Source organism: Trichomycterus rosablanca, chromosome 7 (genome assembly GCF_030014385.1).
Source record: "Trichomycterus rosablanca isolate fTriRos1 chromosome 7, fTriRos1.hap1, whole genome shotgun sequence".
NCBI classification, from domain to species: domain Eukaryota; kingdom Metazoa; phylum Chordata; class Actinopteri; order Siluriformes; family Trichomycteridae; genus Trichomycterus; species Trichomycterus rosablanca.
In genome coordinates this window covers 18,934,514-18,953,756 of record NC_085994.1, presented here as the reverse complement: position 1 = coordinate 18,953,756, position 19,243 = coordinate 18,934,514, and the positions used below count along the sequence as shown (strand labels likewise).

The 19,243-nt window shown below is 37.5% G+C and overlaps 1 protein-coding gene across 2 annotated transcripts; it reads right to left on the bottom strand.

Annotated features, from left to right (window-relative positions):
• Positions 1 to 13,444: 13,444 nt before the first annotated feature.
• Positions 13,445 to 18,701, bottom strand: LOC134317754 (ATP synthase subunit C lysine N-methyltransferase-like). 2 transcript variants are annotated; one of them, XM_062998477.1, is made up of 6 exons: positions 18,688 to 18,701; positions 17,597 to 17,775; positions 16,595 to 16,699; positions 16,043 to 16,183; positions 14,720 to 14,770; positions 13,445 to 13,738 (listed from the first exon to the last, which is right to left on the bottom strand). In XM_062998477.1, the coding sequence occupies exons 2-6, from the start codon at positions 17,765 to 17,767 to the stop codon at positions 13,574 to 13,576; spliced, it is 633 nt and encodes a 210-aa protein (XP_062854547.1). In that variant the 5' UTR covers positions 17,768 to 17,775; positions 18,688 to 18,701; the 3' UTR covers positions 13,445 to 13,573. The 2 variants fall into 2 exon arrangements, with proteins under 2 accessions (XP_062854547.1, XP_062854548.1); XM_062998478.1 differs by lacking the exon at positions 16,043 to 16,183.
• Positions 18,702 to 19,243: the final 542 nt, after the last annotated feature.

The following is a 19,243-nucleotide window of genomic DNA, read 5'->3' as shown; positions in this document are numbered from 1 at the left end:
GTTAATTATAGTGAAACTGAATAAATAAACAAAATACATTATTTATTTTATTAAAGTAAATTTGTTTAACTAATATTACATTTGATGGCACGGTGACTAAGTGGGTAGCACTGTCGCCTCACAGCAAGAAGGTCCTGGGTTCGATCCCCAGGCCGGGCGGTCTGCGTCCTTTCTGTGTGGAGTTTGCATGTTCTCCTCGTGTCTGTGTGGGTTTCCTCCGGGAGCTCCGGTTTCCTCCCACAGTCCAAAAACATGCAGTCAGGTTAATTGGAGACACTGAATTGCCCTATAGGTGAATGGGTGTGTGTGTGTGTATATATATATATATATACACACACACACACAGTGTGTTTTGCACCCATTGAAAAGCTGGGATAGGCTCCAGCACCCCCAACCCCCGCAACCCTAACTGGATAAGCGGTTAATTTAGTTATTATTTAGTTATTATAGTTTAGCAGACTGTTTGCTATTAAAATAATTGACTTTTTTCTATTACAATTGTAAAAAATTTTAAGTGTTGTTTTTATATTGTAAAAGATCCTACTGCTTTTTCATTATTATTATATTATAGAAGTCCCTGTGAAGGACTGGAATCTTTTTTAGGATGTGTTACTATATCACGACCCTGAACAGGATAAAGTGGTAGTTAAATATAAAAATGGAATAAAAATGAAAAATTTGACCAGGGTTTCTAAACTTTTCTAAACCAAAGGGGTCCTCAAACCACACACACAGACGTCTCATAATCCATACAAAACTGCAACCTCATTGAACAAAACAAATGTTTCTTAAATTGTTACTGTGTGTTATAACAGCATTCGTTGCTTTGAGTTGGTAAAGACTCATCATTTGCTGTACATTTAGCTTGAAGTCCTCTCACAAACTTGTCAGCCTTATGTTAGCAGAGACCAAACATACCTCATTTATTTGCCTTGCTGCGCCTCACCTGCAATAGCTGTAGCCTTGTGGTTAAGGTACTGGACTAATAACAGAAGGTTGCTGGTTCAACCCCCACCACTGCCAGGTTGCTGCTGTTGGGTCCTTGAGCAAGGCCCTTAACCCTAAATTGCTCAGACTGTATACTGTAACTGTAATGTAAGTCGCTTTGGATACGGGTCGGTGCTGGATTCGGGAGGAACTCGGTGTTCGCTCTGCGATCAAAACGGCTCTCAATCAATGTGTGAAACAGCGAGGGGAAACACAGGGGAGAGGTTGTAAACAGGTGGTGGAGCGCAATATAGTTTCTATCAGAATACATCAGCACACGCGAGTTTTACAGTATTTCTGACCTGATCGTTCTCTACAAAACAAAATATTTATTAACCTCCAACTCACTATAGAACAAGCCATGCTGTTCGTGTTGCCAAATCCACTCAGATTCATTTATTTCCATCAGCGCACAAACTTTAATCTCTCGCTACTTGTTGATGTGTATGTTTGGACGTGGTATCATTAAACCTTTCATCACTTCTCACGTGTGTTTTCGTGACAAAACGTAGTTTTGGAGACCAGAGAAGCTCGCCTGTGATTCCCCCTGGTGATAGATGGTGTAGTGTAAAACCCCCCATCGCCGATCAGTCGTGTAGTGTGAACATTACAGCGACCAGGTGTTTCTTTCCGTATATTTGATATATATTGTCAGTATATAGACCACTGAAGTCGTGTCGTCATTTTGTAGGCCACGCCATGTTGTTATGCCCATATTTGGTAACCCGGGTCTAGGAGAAATTTTGAATGGAAAATATGAATGGAGATTTCGCAAATTGCCTCTCTAGCATCCTGTAGTCATAAAAATTTTTCCAAAGCTGTTACGTTTTGTTTTATGGAGATTCTTCTGTCTATTATCACTGGATCCTCTGAATTATGAAGTCGTTAAAGAGTCAAAATATGACTTGCTACATGTAAGCTAATGCTACTGCGCACGGAATTGACGTCACCTTACTGGACCTTAACAGACCTTACTGGACCTTACCAGACCTTACTGGACCTTAACAGACCTTAATAGACCTTAACAGACTTTAAAAGACTCTAATAGACATTAACAGACTTTACTGGACCTTAACAGACATTACTGGACCTTAACAGACCTTAACAGACCTTACTGGACCTTAACAGACCTTACTGGACTTTAATAGACCCTACTGGACCTTAACAGACATTACTGGACCTTAACAGAAATTACTGGACCTTAAAAGAAATTACTGGACCTTAACAGATCTTACTGGACCTTAACAGACCTTACTAGACCTTAAAATACCTTAATGTACCTCAACAGACCTTACTAGACCTTACCAGACATTACTGGCCCTTAACAGAACTTACTAGACCTTAACAGACCTTACAAGACCTTAACAGACCTTACTGGACCTTACCAGACCTTACTGGACCTTACCAGACATTACTAGACCTTAACAGACCTTACTGGACCTTAAAAGACCTTACTTGACCTTAACAGACCTTACTGGACCTTAACAGACCTTACTGGACTTTAACAGACCTTACTAGACCTTAACAGACCTTACTGGACCTTAACAGACCTTACTGGACCTTAACAGACCTTACTTGACCTTAAAATATCATACTAGACTTTAACAGACCTGACAGGACCTTAACAGACCTTATTGGACCTTAACATACCTTAGTGGACCTTAACAGTCCTTAATGAACCTTAACAGACCTTAGTAGACGTTACCAGACATTACTGGACCTTAAAAGACCTTACGAGATTTTAACAGGCCTTACTGCACCTTAACAGGCTTTACTGGAAATTAACAGGCCTAACTGAAACTTAACAGATCTTACTGGACCTTAACAGACCTTACTAGGCCTTACTGGACCTTAACAGACATTAATCAACCTTAACAGACCTTAGTAGACCTTACCAGACATTACTGGACCTTAAGGTCTATTATGGTCAAGTAAGGCCTGTTAAGGTCTGCTAAGGTCTGTTGAGTCCAGTAAGGTCGGTTAAGGTCCAGTAAGGTCTGTTAAGGTCCAGTAAAGTCTGTTAAGTACTTTTAAGGTCTCTTAAGGTCTGTTATGGTTCAGTAAGGTCTGTTAAGGTCCAGTAAGGCCTGTTTAAGTCTAGTAAGGTCTGTTTAGGTCCAGTAATGCCTGTTAAGGTCTGCTAAGGTCTGTTAAGGTCCAGTAAAGTCTGGTAAGGTCCAGTAAGGTCTGGTATGGTCCAGTAAGGTCTGTTAAAATCTAGTAATGTCTCTTAAGGTCTAGTGAGGTCTGTTAAGGGCCAGAAATGTCTGGTAAGGTCTAGTAAGGTCTGTTAAGGTCCAGTAAGGTCTGTAAAGGTCTGTTAAGGTCCAGTAAGGTCTGTTAAGGTCTGTTAAGGTCCAGTAAAGTCTTTTAAGGTCGAGTAATGTCTGTTAAGGTCCAGTAAGGTCTGTTAAGGTCAAGTAAGGTCTTTTAAGGTCCAGTAAGGTCTGTTAAAGTCTAGAAAGGTCTGTTAAGGTCAATTAAGGTCTGTTAAGGTCTAGTAATGACTGTTAAGGTCCAGTAAGGTCTGTTAAGGTTCACTAATGTCTGTTAAGGTCCACTACGGTCTGGTAAGGTCCAGTAAGGTCTGGTAAGGTCCAAAAAGGTCTGTTAAGGTCTAGTAAGGTCTGTTAAGGTCCAGTAAGATCTGTTAAGGCACAGTAATGTCTGTTAAGGTCCAGTAATTTCTGTTAAAGTCTGTTAAGGTTCAGAAACGTCTGTTAAGGTCCAGTTAGGTCTGTTAAGGTCCAGTAAGGTCTGTTAAGGTCCAGTGAGGTCTGTTAAGGTCTAGTAAGGTCTGTTAAGGTTTAGTAAAGTCTGTTAAGGTCTGTTAAGGTTCTGTAAGGTCTGTTAAGATTCATTAAGGTCTGTTAAGGTCCAGTAAAACCTAGTAATGCCTGTAAATGTCCAGTAATGCCTGTTAAGGTCCACTAAGGTCTGTTAAGGTTCAATAAGGTATGTTAAAGTCCAGTAAGGTCTTTTAAGGTCTAGTAATGTCTGTTAAGGTCCAGTAATGTCTGTTAAGGTCCAGTAAGGACTTTTAAGGTCCATTAATGTCTGTTAAGGTCCAGTAAGGTCTTTTAAGGTCCAGTAATGTCTGTTAAGGTCTAGTAATGTCTGTTAAGGTCCAGTAAAGTCTGTTAAGTTCTGTTAAGGTCTAGAAAAGTCTATTAAGGTATGTTAAGGTTCAGTAAGGTCTGTTGAGGTCCAGTTATCCCTGTTAAGGTCTGCTAAAGTCTGCTAAGGTCCAGTAAGGTCCATTAAGGTCTGTTAAGGTCCAGTAAGGTCTGTTAAGGTCTAGTAATGTCTGGTAAGGTCCAGTAAGGTCTGGTAAGGTCCAGTAAGGTCCGTTAAGGTCCAGTAAGGACTGTTAAGGTCCAGTAAGGTCTGTTAAGTTCTTTTAATAATAATAATACATTTTATTTATATAGCGCTTTTCAAGATACTCAAAGACGCTTTACATAAGACAAATAATCAAAACAAATACATACACCATACAAATCATAGTACAAAATCAAAATAGTACATCAACATCAAGAATAATTAAGATTTTTAAGATGTTTTCCCTGTGTCTGCTTGGGTTTCCTCCGGGTGCTCCGTTTTCCTCCCACAATCCAAAGACATTCTGCTACACACACACACACACACACACAAACTGAAAACACATAGCCTAAACAAACTGTAATTTTGTGGCAGCATTGTTACCAAGAAAATTATTAACTATTAAATATTTGTCCCACTTGCTGTTACAAATGCTGAATAATTGAACACTCACTGTATGGCAGCACTGTTAACGCAGCAGTGTTATCAGTAATCTCATGTCCTATCTGGCATTTTGGATTTCAGCTATGTTGCTTGTGAGGCTTCCAGAAAAGATGGTATATCCAGATTTTTCAGAATGTTTAAGGTACACAATTTGTTTTTGGATTTTAAGTCCTGCAACTGCAACTTTGTCAGACATTTGCCAATCTTCTGAGCATTACAAAGGAAAACATCCATAATCTGATTAAATACTATGCTTGCAAATATTCAGTCAATACTAAAAACAAATAACAAAAACTGCAAAAGTAAAGATGAAAAATACAAATAATACAAGTCAAAGATGTTTGGGTGTAGGAGATGTAGGGAGCAGAATATACTGCAATGTAAAGGTGCAAGTGAATAAACATTTAATCTTTAAAGAATGTGGACTGTTTTGTGAGGTGCATACAATAACTCGACATGAACTGTTTGGTTATGGCATTCAAACATACATTGTATTAGTTTGCACACTAAAGAGGGATGTGTGTCTCAATCCACACACAATATACTATACATTGTGCTTGAAATAGTGGCCTTGCCATTGAATAAAATCTAATTAAGCATGCTATTTAGTATATGTATAGCATTTAAAATGCAACAGCTCTGCTCTGTGAGCAACCCTATACAGCAAGTTGCTGCATGCTGATATATTATGTGTGTGTTATGCCCCGTATCCATTTTTTTAAGGTGTACTCAATTTTTCTCTTTCATGCTCTCTATTCACATACGTTTTTATGCTTATGTTTGCATTGTGCTTAATTTTTAAAGATTAAGCAGGAAGTAAGTGAAGCTACTTTGTGTGTTTGGCCTAATAGATGAACACTTTAATCTGCTCATAAGTGTGATAAGTGTTAGGGACTTGTGCTAATCCATTACATCCTTTCACCCAAGGTTTTCAGAATGTTCTTTTGACTCACTGCAATCTTACTCATATAAAGAGGCTTTTTAAGATGAGTAAATAAGTAAATAAACTGAGCAGAGCTAGCTTTTCAATCAATCAAAAGCAGGATTATAAATGTAAATTATTATGTAACCCAGACCAGGATGAAGTGGTGGTAAAACATGAAAAAGAAATGAAAAATTGAATTGTTATATAATGTAGATTAAGAGTCAGTTTAAGACAGACTCTATGCATTATCTATTGTTTTAACCACTTTTCTTTAAATACTTTTTTATAATAGAAGAGAATAATAAATTTGTGTTGAAACACTGTTTTGTATGTAGTTTATCCAAACACATTACAAATCATTTATAAACTCTTTTGGCTTGTCAAACCTCCCCAGATATTTACTTTAAAATAAATTGACATTTTTACTTCCTAAAGATCATGATAATTTTCGATTTGTGTTCATAATGGGTTGAAGACAGCAGATGGGCTATGTTGAGAGAAGAGTGTGGACATGCGTGTTAAGAGTGCATGATGTCTACTTTCTTTCACAGTTACAACAGCAATCTTTAGCTTCAGCTTGGCCTTGTGTTCTGCACATGAGAATGTGCACTTTTATTTTTTATTTTTCTCTCTCATGCTCTCTACTCACTCAACTCTTTTTAATGCCTACGTGTGTATTGTGCTTGTTTGTGCTTGTAAAGATAAAAAGGTAGGTGATACAGGAACATGGGCTTATTTTCATCAAATTATTCTTTTAGACTTCCATTATAAGTGGGTATTTATGGTTAGCAGCAGATTTGATGATTTTTTTTATCTAGTCAGGAATATAAAGTAAGATGCAAATTTAGCTATTACAGTAACATTGTTATAATGGAGTATATGATGTCACATTGTATCTAACAACTGTTTTGTGTGGAAACATACATATTACATATTGTAGCTGAGATTTCATTTACAGTTTATGTCCAATATGACAACACAGTAAACGCTAATACAGGGGTGCACAACTTCTTTTTACCAAGGGCCGATTTCACATAAACACCTAAACCAGAGGGCCACACATTTCATTTTTACAGATCTGTCCACATGAATTTGTAATACAGTTGGGGCTGGGTGATATTGAAAAAAAATCGATTATTTTCAAATGTATTATTGATTCTCGATTGCGATTGCAATTTTTTTTTTTTTTGTATAATTCAATTGAAACATTTTAATTTAAAAGACTGCAGAAATGCAAAAATAGTAACAGCACCACCTAATTATCCTTTCAAGGAACTCAAACTTTATAACAATAACAATATAACAATAATTAACAAAAATGTGAACAAAATCGAAATCTTAATTAGCTATATCCTTTATATAAAAAACTCACAAACAACTCACTTTAAATAATGTGCAGCATAAGAAAAGTGCAAAACCACAAACAGTTCTTTACAGGTTTTTTAAAAGGAACACGAGCCTGTTTACTGTTTCCACCATATAAGTGAGTCTGTATCAGTATAGATACAGACTATACTGTGTAGACACTGGGGGACATCGAATAAGCACTCAGCTCAGCTTTGATTTTGTCTTCTAACCATATGGACTACAATTCCCATGAGCCCCTGGACTGTCACGTGACTACCACATGTCCCCGGTCAGCCAATCCTGATCGCGCTCACCGGAGTTTTGATTCAGTTCAGCTGTGTTCGGTTCCATGAATCTTATTTAAACTCTTCTGTTTTAGTCTCGTTGTGAAGTTTTGCTGATCGTGTTTGTCTCCTTATCTCTAAATCTAACCATTACCGTGTATAATCCTTGCTGTCTTCCGTTTGCTGCCTGTCTGTTTATCCTCTGGTTTTGGACTCTGCAGGGTTTTGTACACTGTTTTTGCCCTTTTAATATTAAACGTTCCCTGATTTATATTCCGCGAGCGTCTGCTCAGTTTCTGCCTCGTGACATGTTGGTATTTTAATTAAAATATAAAGTATGTAAACAATCGCGATTGTCACATTCTAACATCATGTGAAAACGTTCATTCTAACTAAGAATTAATCGTGAAAATCGCCCAGCACTAAATACAGTTACATAACATCAGGTACTTACAAGAAATGTGTTGGTCTGACACCAACTGGTTAATGTGGTCGCAAGCACAGCAGACAAGAAAATACCTGTATGTCCATTCAGGGTTAAATTTCATATACTCGAGATCCACTTTTCTTTGTTTACTCGTACTTGGTTTGGACAAACACATGGTACAGCTGAAGTAACTTGTATTTACATCATATACTTTTCAGTCGCAATTTCATGGAATTACCCGGTGAATTTAAAGTGACAAATTCATTTATTCAAAAATGCATCAGCACTTCGTTTGGCGGGCCGGATCGAGAGTTTTGCCGGGCCGTATGTTGTGCACCCGTGCGCTAATATATCATATATCATATCTATATAAGTATGTATGCTCAAAATGCCCCCCAATATACCTATACCTCACTATCTTTGTGTAATGTTTTTTTTTTTCTTTTTCAATTTCCCCCCCAATTTTCTTCCCTAATCTAGTCATATCCAATTACCCTGATTGCTTTACGCTAATCCTCTACCGATACAACCCTCCACTGCTGACTAAAGAGCTTTGCAACTGACACACGCCCCCTCCGACACGTGTGCAGTACCGACTGCATCTTTTCACCTGCATGAGGCGAGTTCATATGCAGATCAACTTTGTGTATGGAGAGCCACACCATGATCAGCATTATTCCCCAACTCTGTGCAGGCGCCATCAATCAGCCAGCAGAGGTTGTATTTGCACCAATTATTAGGAACCCTGGTCCGGCTCATCCCACCCAGAACAACAACCAATTGCTGTTCATATGGCCGCCCAGTCCAGCCAGATGGCACAGCATTTCACTTAAATGTATTCAAAATCCCAGTTCTGGTGTGCTAGCATGTAGTGATTTTACTGCTGCGCCACCTGAGCGGCTCTTTGTGTAATGTTATAATTCATCAGTTGATGGGTCACTATAACAGCTTCGACTTGCATGAATAGGTAATGTTAACATCTTTATGTCATTTTGTGCTGGAACTGTAATTGTGGAAATAAAAAAAAATCATTTTGCTAAACGGTGTCAGTAATTGTATAATGTAGAAACAAACGGGCCAATTTGCAAGTGCTAATTAATCAAACATTCCTAACGTAAGCCATCATAGCTAAGTTACTTGAAAAGTTAGTTCAGCCACACATTCATGCAGTGACCAACAATAGTCACAGGCATTTTCAGTTGATGGTAATGCCTCATGTTGTAGCGATGCATGTGTATTGTAGTAGTTGCTAGTAGGGTAATTTTTTTTATATTCATATAGTATCCTGTGTAGCTGTACTTGCTTATGATAAATAAACTGTATTAATGTTTGATTAAAGTGCAAGTAATGTAATTTTTTACCACAGTCAGCTTACATTCACAGTGAGTCATCATGAGCAATGAGGAAGGGCAGCAGTGACATTTGCCAGTTTTTTTTCTGGCAGCGTCAGAAATGTAAGTAAGATGAGAGCAGTAGAAAAATGAGTACTGCTCAGATGATTGGAGAATCAGCTATGGTCAAAACTCTATTCCTGAACATCTTAATAAGAAATACCAGTTGTTTACTGATAACATTTCTTTCATGTTCACTCTGATGCATTAAGAGAAGAGAGAGAGGGGAAGAGAGAGAGAGTGCAGACAGGGCAGTGAAGGCAGGTGACATGGAGGTGAGTGGAAAAAAGAGCAAATACTGAAGAAGAGATTAGAATATAAGACAAGACAGAGGAGAAGAAAGGGCTGGAGAAAACAAGACAGACTGAAAGGATAGCAAAACAGAGCAGATGTCCTTGCTGCCTATCCAAATGTACTTGTACATAAATAAAAACAACAGCTTCCTAGACACTGGTCACAATAACTGCACTTGGCTCTATATATCAATGCATTGATTTCTGTTTATATGATTATGGGTAAGGTTAAACTTTTTTCTCTGCTATTACAATGTACTTCTTGCTATAACAGTAACATAGTTTTAATTGCCATGTTTTACACATTTTGGTTACATTCATTACAGGACAGGTAATTACTGTTTACACAAGATTCATCAGTTCAAGTCTTTAATGTCTAACAATTTTGTATCTGTAATTTACCTCACTTGCATGTCTTTGGACTGTGGAAAGAAAACCGGAGCTCCCGGAGGAAACCCAGACAGACATGGAAGAACATGCTTCTTGGTGTGAGGCGACAGTGTTACTCACTAAGCCACCATGTTGCCCTAATGGTATAATTACAAAAAAATAGTATGTTTATTTCATGTGTTTGTGAGTGTTTAAATATTTTAGAATGGCCTTACCTAGTAGAGTTGATCCCCCCAAATGTTCAATTCATGGCTATGGCCTTGGTTAAATTGCTTTGTCATCACATGATAGCACATACTACATCAATTCGACACAGTGGCTTAGTGAGTAGCACTGTCGCCTCACAGCAAGAAGGTCCTGGGTTCAATCCCCAGGTGGGGCGGTCCGTGTACTTTCTGTGTGGAGTTTCCTCCCACAGTCCAAAGACATGCAAGTGAGGTGAATTGGAGATACAAAATTGTCCATGACTAACTTGTGAACTAATGAATCTTGTGTAACGAGTAACTACCGTTTCTGTCATGAATGTAACCAAAGTGTGTAAAACATGACGTTAAAATCCTAATAAACAAACAGCAAACCTTTGCACATATTAACTGTCACCATATTTTCATAGTTTTTGTTGATGACAGAAATAATCTCAATCTAAAGAGTGGAAGCATTACAACCGAAAACTGTCAGATTTAAAAATAAACTAAAGAGATGGAGCATCACCTTGTGGTTAGTTTGATTTACAGCCACCTTCAAGCAATTCTGGACGGCACAGTGACACAACAGCTCTCAGGGCCCTGGTTTATTTCTCCCCTCTAGTTGCTGTTTAATACTGTGCGGAGTTTGGCATGTTCTAACAGTGTTCACGTGGATTTTCTGTGTTTACTTTCTCCCACATCACAATACCAAGCAAGTAAATTGATGAAATACTAGAATAGCCAACTACCGCTGGGGTTCAGGGTTCAAATCCTCAGCTGTGCTATTGGAAAGGTGATGGCCGAGGCCACATGATGGATTGGTGTCCTGTCTGGTACAGTGTAGCCTGTACTAGTCCAGTGATACTGGACTAGCAAGCAGAAGGTTGCTGGTTCAAACCCCATCACTGCCAGGTTGCCACTGTTGGGCCCTTGAGCAAGGCCCTTAACCCTCAATTGCTTAGACTGTTTACTGTAAGTGAACTGGAAAAAAAGTGGTACAACATGAAAATGAAGTAAAAAAAAATGTTATATGATGTAGATTAGTAATCAGTTTAAGACAAACTAAGTTTTCACCATTTTTATATAACAAAAGAGAATGAAAACTTTGTGTTGAAACAGTTTCTTACTGGCACATGCTGTGGGAATATTTTAATTAATTTTTTATTAAGCATTTTGGCTTGTCAAACCTCCCCAGATACTTACAGTAATCTAAAATTTACTGACTTATTACTTCATAAAAGTCATAATAATTTTCAATTTGTGTTCATAAGAGGTTAAGGCAGCAGATGGTCTATGTTGAGAGAAGAGTGTGGACATGCGTGTTGTGACTGTGTGATGTCTACTTTACAGCAGCGTCTTTTGCTCCAACTTGGCCTTGTGTTCTGCAAGTGAGAAAATAAACAGGGAGGAAAAAGTCATGTTTAGCTCTTTTAAAAAACAGATTGATATTTTTAAAGCCATTCAAAGCAAAAAAAGCCAAATACAGAACTTTTCTCATTATTTTTCTCATTTCAAATCAACTGACTAGAGTCAACGTTGTGGCATAAACTAGATGTAACCGCCCCACCTGGCATGAAAATTAGCAGCTGGGCATGGTTACAGAATCATGTCCTTCGGTTTTGTCATTTGTGGCCAGCAAAGGGCGCATAGAGGCGCAGATAATTGATGTGTTGTTTCCTCTTAGCTGACAGTCGTGAAAGGTTAAATTAAAGAAGCCTGCCCCCTGCTGTTGCGGATTGGTGTCCAGCTATAAAAAGGATGAAATGATTCAATTTATGACAGTACATTTGACCAATTATATGGTCCTTTTAAATGGATTGGCTTGTTATCGCTAACTTCATGACAAATTCCGCCCGCTGTGCCAGCTGCATTAATATTCCTCTGCAGAGCTGCGTGACTGTTGTGTGTTTTGAGTCTGTTGTCCCCATATCCTCTGAAGTGCAACAAAACTTGTGCATTTCTAAGGCTGAACTATTATCTACATTTTTGTTTCTTTACATTACTAATGGATTAACACACATATAAATGTATCATTTTGAAGAACATATGCTAATGCTTTTTCTTTGTATTACCGTTTGTTTTGCAATAAAAACAAAGCATTTTCAAATATTGAACTTTGGGGTTTTTTGATGCTCATTTATTAGAAGCAAAAGAGTCAGTGTGTATGGTCAGTATGATTGTAATTTGTCTCATATAAAAATATCAATATTGAAAGAAATATAGCCTTATTGTAAAATTACAAAATAAAGATATTATCATTTATCAGAATGACCAGTTGGTTGGCTACTGATGACCTTTGACTACATGTTTCCATTTATTTTTTGGGTTTAATTCTTGGTTACTCTCTTTCACACCTCCAAGTCCTTTCAGTTTGGAACTGGCCACTGCAATATTCTTGGTCTGTGTGAGTGAAATAGTAGGTGTGGTGCCCTACAATGATGCACTATGTCATAAAACCAGCTGACATAAATGAAAATGTAGATAAATGTCATTTAAATAAAATAGAGATAAAGGTGGCAGGAGAGCCATATAGCACTATAGCCTCCAGCTCCTTTTTGGGATTGTTTTTTTTGCAACACAGTTCTAACGTAAGTAGTGTTCTAAGGGCAATTTGGTCCTCTTAATAAGCATGATAATTATTAATCTGTGCACGATGGAGGAGACAACAGATGGATCATTTAATGAGAAGTACATGGACATGCAGAGCTATGTCAGAGCGATGTCTCTCAGTCTAAGCAAAGGTCTTTAGCTTCAGATCAAAACATCTTAGCCTGTCATATGAATGTGCTTGTCTATGAAATGTTATAGATAACATTCAGCACCGTAATTAATAGTAACCTTGGCAACAATGGCTGAGGAAGTCTTAATTTACATAATCTCATTCTAGAACTACCAAATAAAGCAACATTTTACTACCAGTACATTTATATTATATTAAAGAAAACACCACTGTCAGTCCTAACCTGGAGGTGCAAATAATTTTGTGAGGTGGGAGGTGTTTTTTTTTTTTTTTTTTTTCAAATATTCTTAAAGGAATTTTTATTTTTTTAAACATGTATTTTTACAAAAAAAGATTTATTTTCAATGTCAGATTGAGCTTCAAGGATAAATCTTGAGTATTACAGAAAATGGACTTGGACAAAAATATTACAAAGCAATAATAAGAAATATTATTAAAAAGGACACAAAGCTATGAATGACCTATGTGTCTAGCACCTCTAGTACCTCGTGCACAGCAGAGCCTCGACATAGCTCACCAGCAGGTTAACATGACCTCTCATCATTGTTTGTCTTCATTTTCCTGCTGGTTCAATACTATTGAGTGGCTTTTCAACTGAGCAGTCGTGCACAGCCCAATCACGACTCAGTCACGAAAAAAAAAAATCCTGATTTGGTTTTTAGTACATAGATAGAAGAATGAATGAACAAAACAAATCACAAACACAGAGATTGTGATTAATAATTTCATTGTAACTATTTATTTAAAAATAAACCTCAACAGTAGCATCACACTGATGAATTACACTTGCACCCTGCATGATAATAGAGACATAAAAACACTCAAGGTGGTGTTGGTGCTCATTTTAAAAGCTTGCGCACTGCAGCCATGTCATAGGCCCAGACCTGGTCCAGTCCTAGCCCTTCTGAAGCAGCAGCATGCCACTTGGGAAATGGGAAACAACAGGCAACTACCATGGCATCATGTGCTAAATCCTTCTCCAGCTTTCTGCCAAGTACTTCCATCTAGGAACAATCCAATAGATCAATATAAAAAACTCATATGCAGTCATCAACTTATAAGCCAAAACCTATTGCTGTGATATTAGTGATAAATATATATATATATATACTGTGTTGGTTAAAACCTCAACCACCCAACATTGGAGAGATATGGTTAAAAAGGTTTTTATTATGGAGAAAATTACAGCAAGATTACAGCTAAGATCAGATTCATTTAACAAAAAATGGTTACCAATAATGCTTGAAATGCAAGAACTGTAACTACCTCTTCTCTTAATTATTATTATTATTATTATTATTTTTTTTTTTGTACCACTTTTGTTTTTTCTCCTTTGTGATTATGAATGCATCTCATACATGTTGGAAGTTTGTATGTATTGTTTTGTGTGATGAATAATTAAAAAAAAGAAATCAGTTAAAAAAATAAAATAAAACATTGGTACAACGCTGGGAAGAATGCATCGGAATGTAGAAACGTGATGTCATTATTATTATTTTTTTTTTTTTTAATGCATTTTCTCCCCTTTTTTCTCCCCCTTTAGTGCGTCCAATTGCCCAATTGCATCATGCTTCCTCTCCGCCTATGCCGATCCCTGCTCTGACCGAGGAGATCAAAGCTAACCCACGGCCCCTCTGACACGTGGGAAGCAAGCCGTATGCATCTTATCACCCACACATTGACGAGTGTTGTGCCACCTATCATTGTGTACGGAGAGACACACCCTAAGAGCACTCTGTCCTCATCTCTGTGTAGGCGCCTCTAATCAGCCAGCAGAGAGAGACCCATATCCGGCTCAGTCCTGCCCAGTTCTTGTGACCGCTCAGCCTTAGCCGGCAAGGCAGAGCTGAGATTCGATACGATGTATTCGAGATCCCAAGCTCTGGTTGCAGCATGTGTTTTTACCACTGCGCCACCTTAAAAAGTGCGAAAACTTTTTGAAAAACCCTCGTATATAAAATGTCGATGCAACTTCTTATACATACCACTCCGGGTGCCAGAAAAACTGTCACATTCTTGTATTGGGACAAATTGGTCTGTGAAATAGGGAAAATAAGAGATCGTCCTGTCATCGGTGTATCATATATAAATCACTATGGTGTTACATAGTCAAGGCTATGCACACACATGCGTAATCATAGTAGTAGTGGGGTTTCAATGATATCCACAACACATTTCTTTCTGTAAAAGGCCAACTTGCCTTGGAGATGTGCAGAATGATGCCCACCTGCAATGCCATTATGGCCAGCAGGGGTCATGGAGCATTTATTAAGCATTTATTCGCTCTAGGTAAAGGTTACTTTATTTATTCAAAGAATCCTTTCACAGAGTTGCTGTCTTCTCTGTTGGCAACCTGCTCTTTCTTACCTCTTTTTTTTTTAGCTGGCACTAATGTTGGTATTCTTTATCTTCTTTTTTAGGCATCAGAGTGATCCTTCTCTGAGCAGTCCCCACACATGAATCAATGCTGAACACAGACTTTGTCTGTATTGGGGCATGTCATGCCTTGCTACAGAGATGCCAGGTAAAATCCCATACCTTTGAGAATTAATTTGTGAACCCAATATGCAGGATGCTTAACGAAGGTGGAACATTACTGTGGCTAAGGAGCCACAAACCAAAACGAGACATGGCGAAAGTAAAGATGTGGCCAAAATAATGGAAACTAACCAACATTTTAAAGGAAATGCACAATAAAACAGAGCACACAAAGCAGATAGTGCACAGAATCAGAATGAAAATTGATTGTCACATTAGAGTTAGCTGCTCGGTTCACCAGCATGAAACAACCAAGTTTTAGGTAAAAAAGAATAAAAAGAGGGAACCCAGTACAAACCAGGGGCCGCTTTAAAAAGAACTACCTCTCCGTGATGGGCTGTGGATACCATGGGTCCATGTTGGCCTCAGTATTGTTCTACCTTGGTTAAACATCCTGTATATTGGGTGTATATATTGCAGGTACAGGGTTTCACCTAGTGCCTTCATAACCATATTACACTTTGCCCAAAGAAAGGGTTTTCATGAATTTCTAGCTGGGTCAGTAATATACCTACAAATATTATAAAGTATAATCTAATAGATTGGGTTATGTAAAAGGTTCTATAATAACATTTAAACTAATTCCTCTTTGGTGATGATGTTCTATTATATTGGCCATATAAACTGAGCTTGTTTAAATGCTCCCATTAGACTGAACCACAAGACTTACAGTTGGAAAGTATGGAAAGCGTTGTTTTGGCCAATTTAAGCTTAAATTAGTAAAGCAAAAGCAGGATCCTTGGCTTAAAAACATACAAAGCCACAAATACCTTCCAAAAGTCCTCATTTACAAATTTTGCTGCAGTGGTAGGAATTCCCATCCACCTTGCTTTGACTCTGGCATAGCCTAACAGGATGGAGTTTATTTCAAACCCAGTACACTGGAAACCCACTGAGGAGGCAGCCAATACCTGCATAAAAAATACTAATTGAATACTAATTGAAAGCAGAAAAGGTGCAACCGGTCTGTCTTACTTTACCTGATAGTTACAGGAAAGTAGCACTAACTGACACCATGACTGGCTAATGATACCTAGACCTGAGCACTCTTGTTGCCGTTGATGCTATTGTTGTTATTTAATATTATTTATGGTTAAACAGTGAAAATGATTCATTTATTGATTCATTTATCTTTCGTAACTGCTTCTTCCTGATCAGGGTCATGGTGGATCTGAACAGAGTGCCTGGCCAGAGTAGACCCTGTGCAGCGTGGCAATTCATTGGAAGAATAAACACTCTTATTCATATACATTATGATAACATTACTGGTTATTTTACTTGCTAAAATCTTAAATAGTCCTAATATTTTATAGGACACTCACCAGTCTTCCATCTCCAGAGCCCAGATCTGCTAAAGAACCTGTTCTGCCCTGCAAGAGCCTCACGACATTCTGTGTCTGTACTCCACTCGAGGGCAAGTATGGCACCTGCACAGTAGAGACAACACTTTTGTCTCTTACTATGCTTTCTGATAATGCAACTGAAAACAGAGACAACCAAAACTACACATTCAGGCTGTAATGGTAAATTTCAGGGGTAATTTATATGTAGTAGGATTTTTATGTAAACTGGATAAATGTTTATATGCAGTGCCTGTCAAATATTTAAGTACATCTAAATAAACATCCCTCCAAGGCTAAATTAATACTTATACAACATAATTCATACAAGTATTTCTTCCTGTGACCCTTGTACATGGATCTTGCCCATATTTCTCATACTCTAGATAAGTGGTTCTTAACCTTCTTTTTACCCTTAGGCCCCCCGTGTTCAAAATAAAAAATCTGGGCCCCCTTGACCTGGGTTATAATATATTCTTACGCGTTCAGCAAGGATGACAATGGTATTGTCTTTTTGCTCATGGGAAATTCAATGGATCCATGATCAAGGTACCGGATAACCGATAGCACTGCTGAAATTCAAGCCTAGGCTTGAGCAATAGCCCACTGCTTCACCTGTGTGCTATGCTTTAATTAATTTATTTTAAGAGTTTGCATTTATAAAATATGTTGTACTTTCTTATGTCCATCTAAAAGGTAGAATTTAAAAACAAGTGCTCAGCATTAAGTATGTACCAACAATCTTTTGTTGCTTTATTATTTTATGTAAGGGGATTTTTTACAAAAATAAACACAGCTCCAATCTATAGCAAAACAACAAACATACTAATTTTCCCATTTATTCCCAATTTAGACTAACCAATTATTTCTTTCATGTTTTAGGAGGTGGAAGAAATTACTTGAAGAAAACACAAGTGGACACAGGTAGAACATACTCAACTCTACACTATAAGTAGGTGTGTTTGCTTTGGCCTGGTACTGTACCTTCAGGTTTATTGGCACTTTTCGAAAGCCAGGGAGAGCAAAAACTCTCCGAAGCCCATAAAAAGTCATTAATAAAGTTCCTGAAGCAGCCGTGACTGCTGGATTGTTCTGGGTTTGATAAGAGGATTTGAAACTTCTGTCTTGAAGGATTATTTCAATGGAGTCCTCCATGATGTTCCCTAGAAATAACAAATTCAAAAGTGCAAAATGTTGAAAGTGCTCATCTGAATAGGTAATTATGTGATTAAATGACTTACATGCCCTGTCAACCAGACTATTTCTTGTTGGTGCAAAAAAGCCCTTTTAGTATACAGTGCCATGCATAATTCTTTACACCCTTGTACTTTTCACATTTTGTAGAGTTACAACCTGGACCCAAAATACCCCAATAATATTAAAATATGGGGAAATGTTTCATATAGTTCGATAGACTTTAAAAAAATATAAGTATTTTTTTTATATTTTTTATATTTTTATAAATATAAAAAAATATTAAAGTACATTAGTTTTGGTGCAACTAATTGCCGTCTGAAGTCATATAATTACTTATCTTATTCCAAAGTTTGTATAAACAAACCACATCATGAAGAGTATGAAGATGCCACAGTAAAATGAGAAAACCATCAAATAAATTCTGTTATTTAAAGTTTTGACAGAATATGGCTTAATCTACAGGAGGCCACCCAAGTTTGTAAACAGTCCATTAGGTCAATTTCATGTGCGATCCAGATGAGGGCGCCACGACACCATGTTTACCTCCAACTACGTTCTAGAAAAGTTTTGACAGCAGAACACTCCAAATCACTGCAAACCTAAATCACACATGCATTAAAGTGCTCACAGCAGGTATTCAGTACACACAGTGCATGCACATATAATTATTCCCTGCTGGCATGTTTTCTATTATAGATTGTTATACAATTCTGTACATTAATACACTGTAGCTGCTAAACTGCTCCGCTATTAAACATGCGACAATAATCTAAGATTAGACACACAGAAGAGACAGTGTGCATATGAAATATAACAAAAATAATCCATAATAATACAAAAAAGTATAGCTGCACAAACTGCTTTGCTATGTGACGTACCTGAAAACAAGGTTTCTCATGAAGCCAAAGTGGGCGGAGCGAACAGCACACCAATAGAATCGAGCAGTTCAGCACAGCCCGCCCTCATATAACTCACATACAGCATGCGTGTTATACAGAACACTGAGGCAGGTGTTGATCCGTGTCATCAAAATACATTTGTTTCATTTAAAAGAGTTTAAAACAAATATCAATGCCTAAATTATTGTTTTATATAGGAACTACAAGCCACATTTTTAGAAAAGTTGGGACATTTTGTAAAATGAATAAAAAGTATCAGTATTTTTAAAAGTAAAAAAAATAATAATTCAACTGTTCTGTTTTCACTGTTTAACTTCACTATATTTTGTAAATATAAACACATTTAGAATTTGATGCCTAATTTCACTCACTCACTCACTTTAACCCAGTGGCAGCACCTGCCTAATCTCTAATAATTAACATCTTAAGTCATCTGTCAGTTTGCCCTCACTTTGAACATGGAGAGAGACCAGCTTTACCATTAATCATAAATTTAAGTAAAGCCTTCACCTTAACAATTTAATTCAGTCTTCAT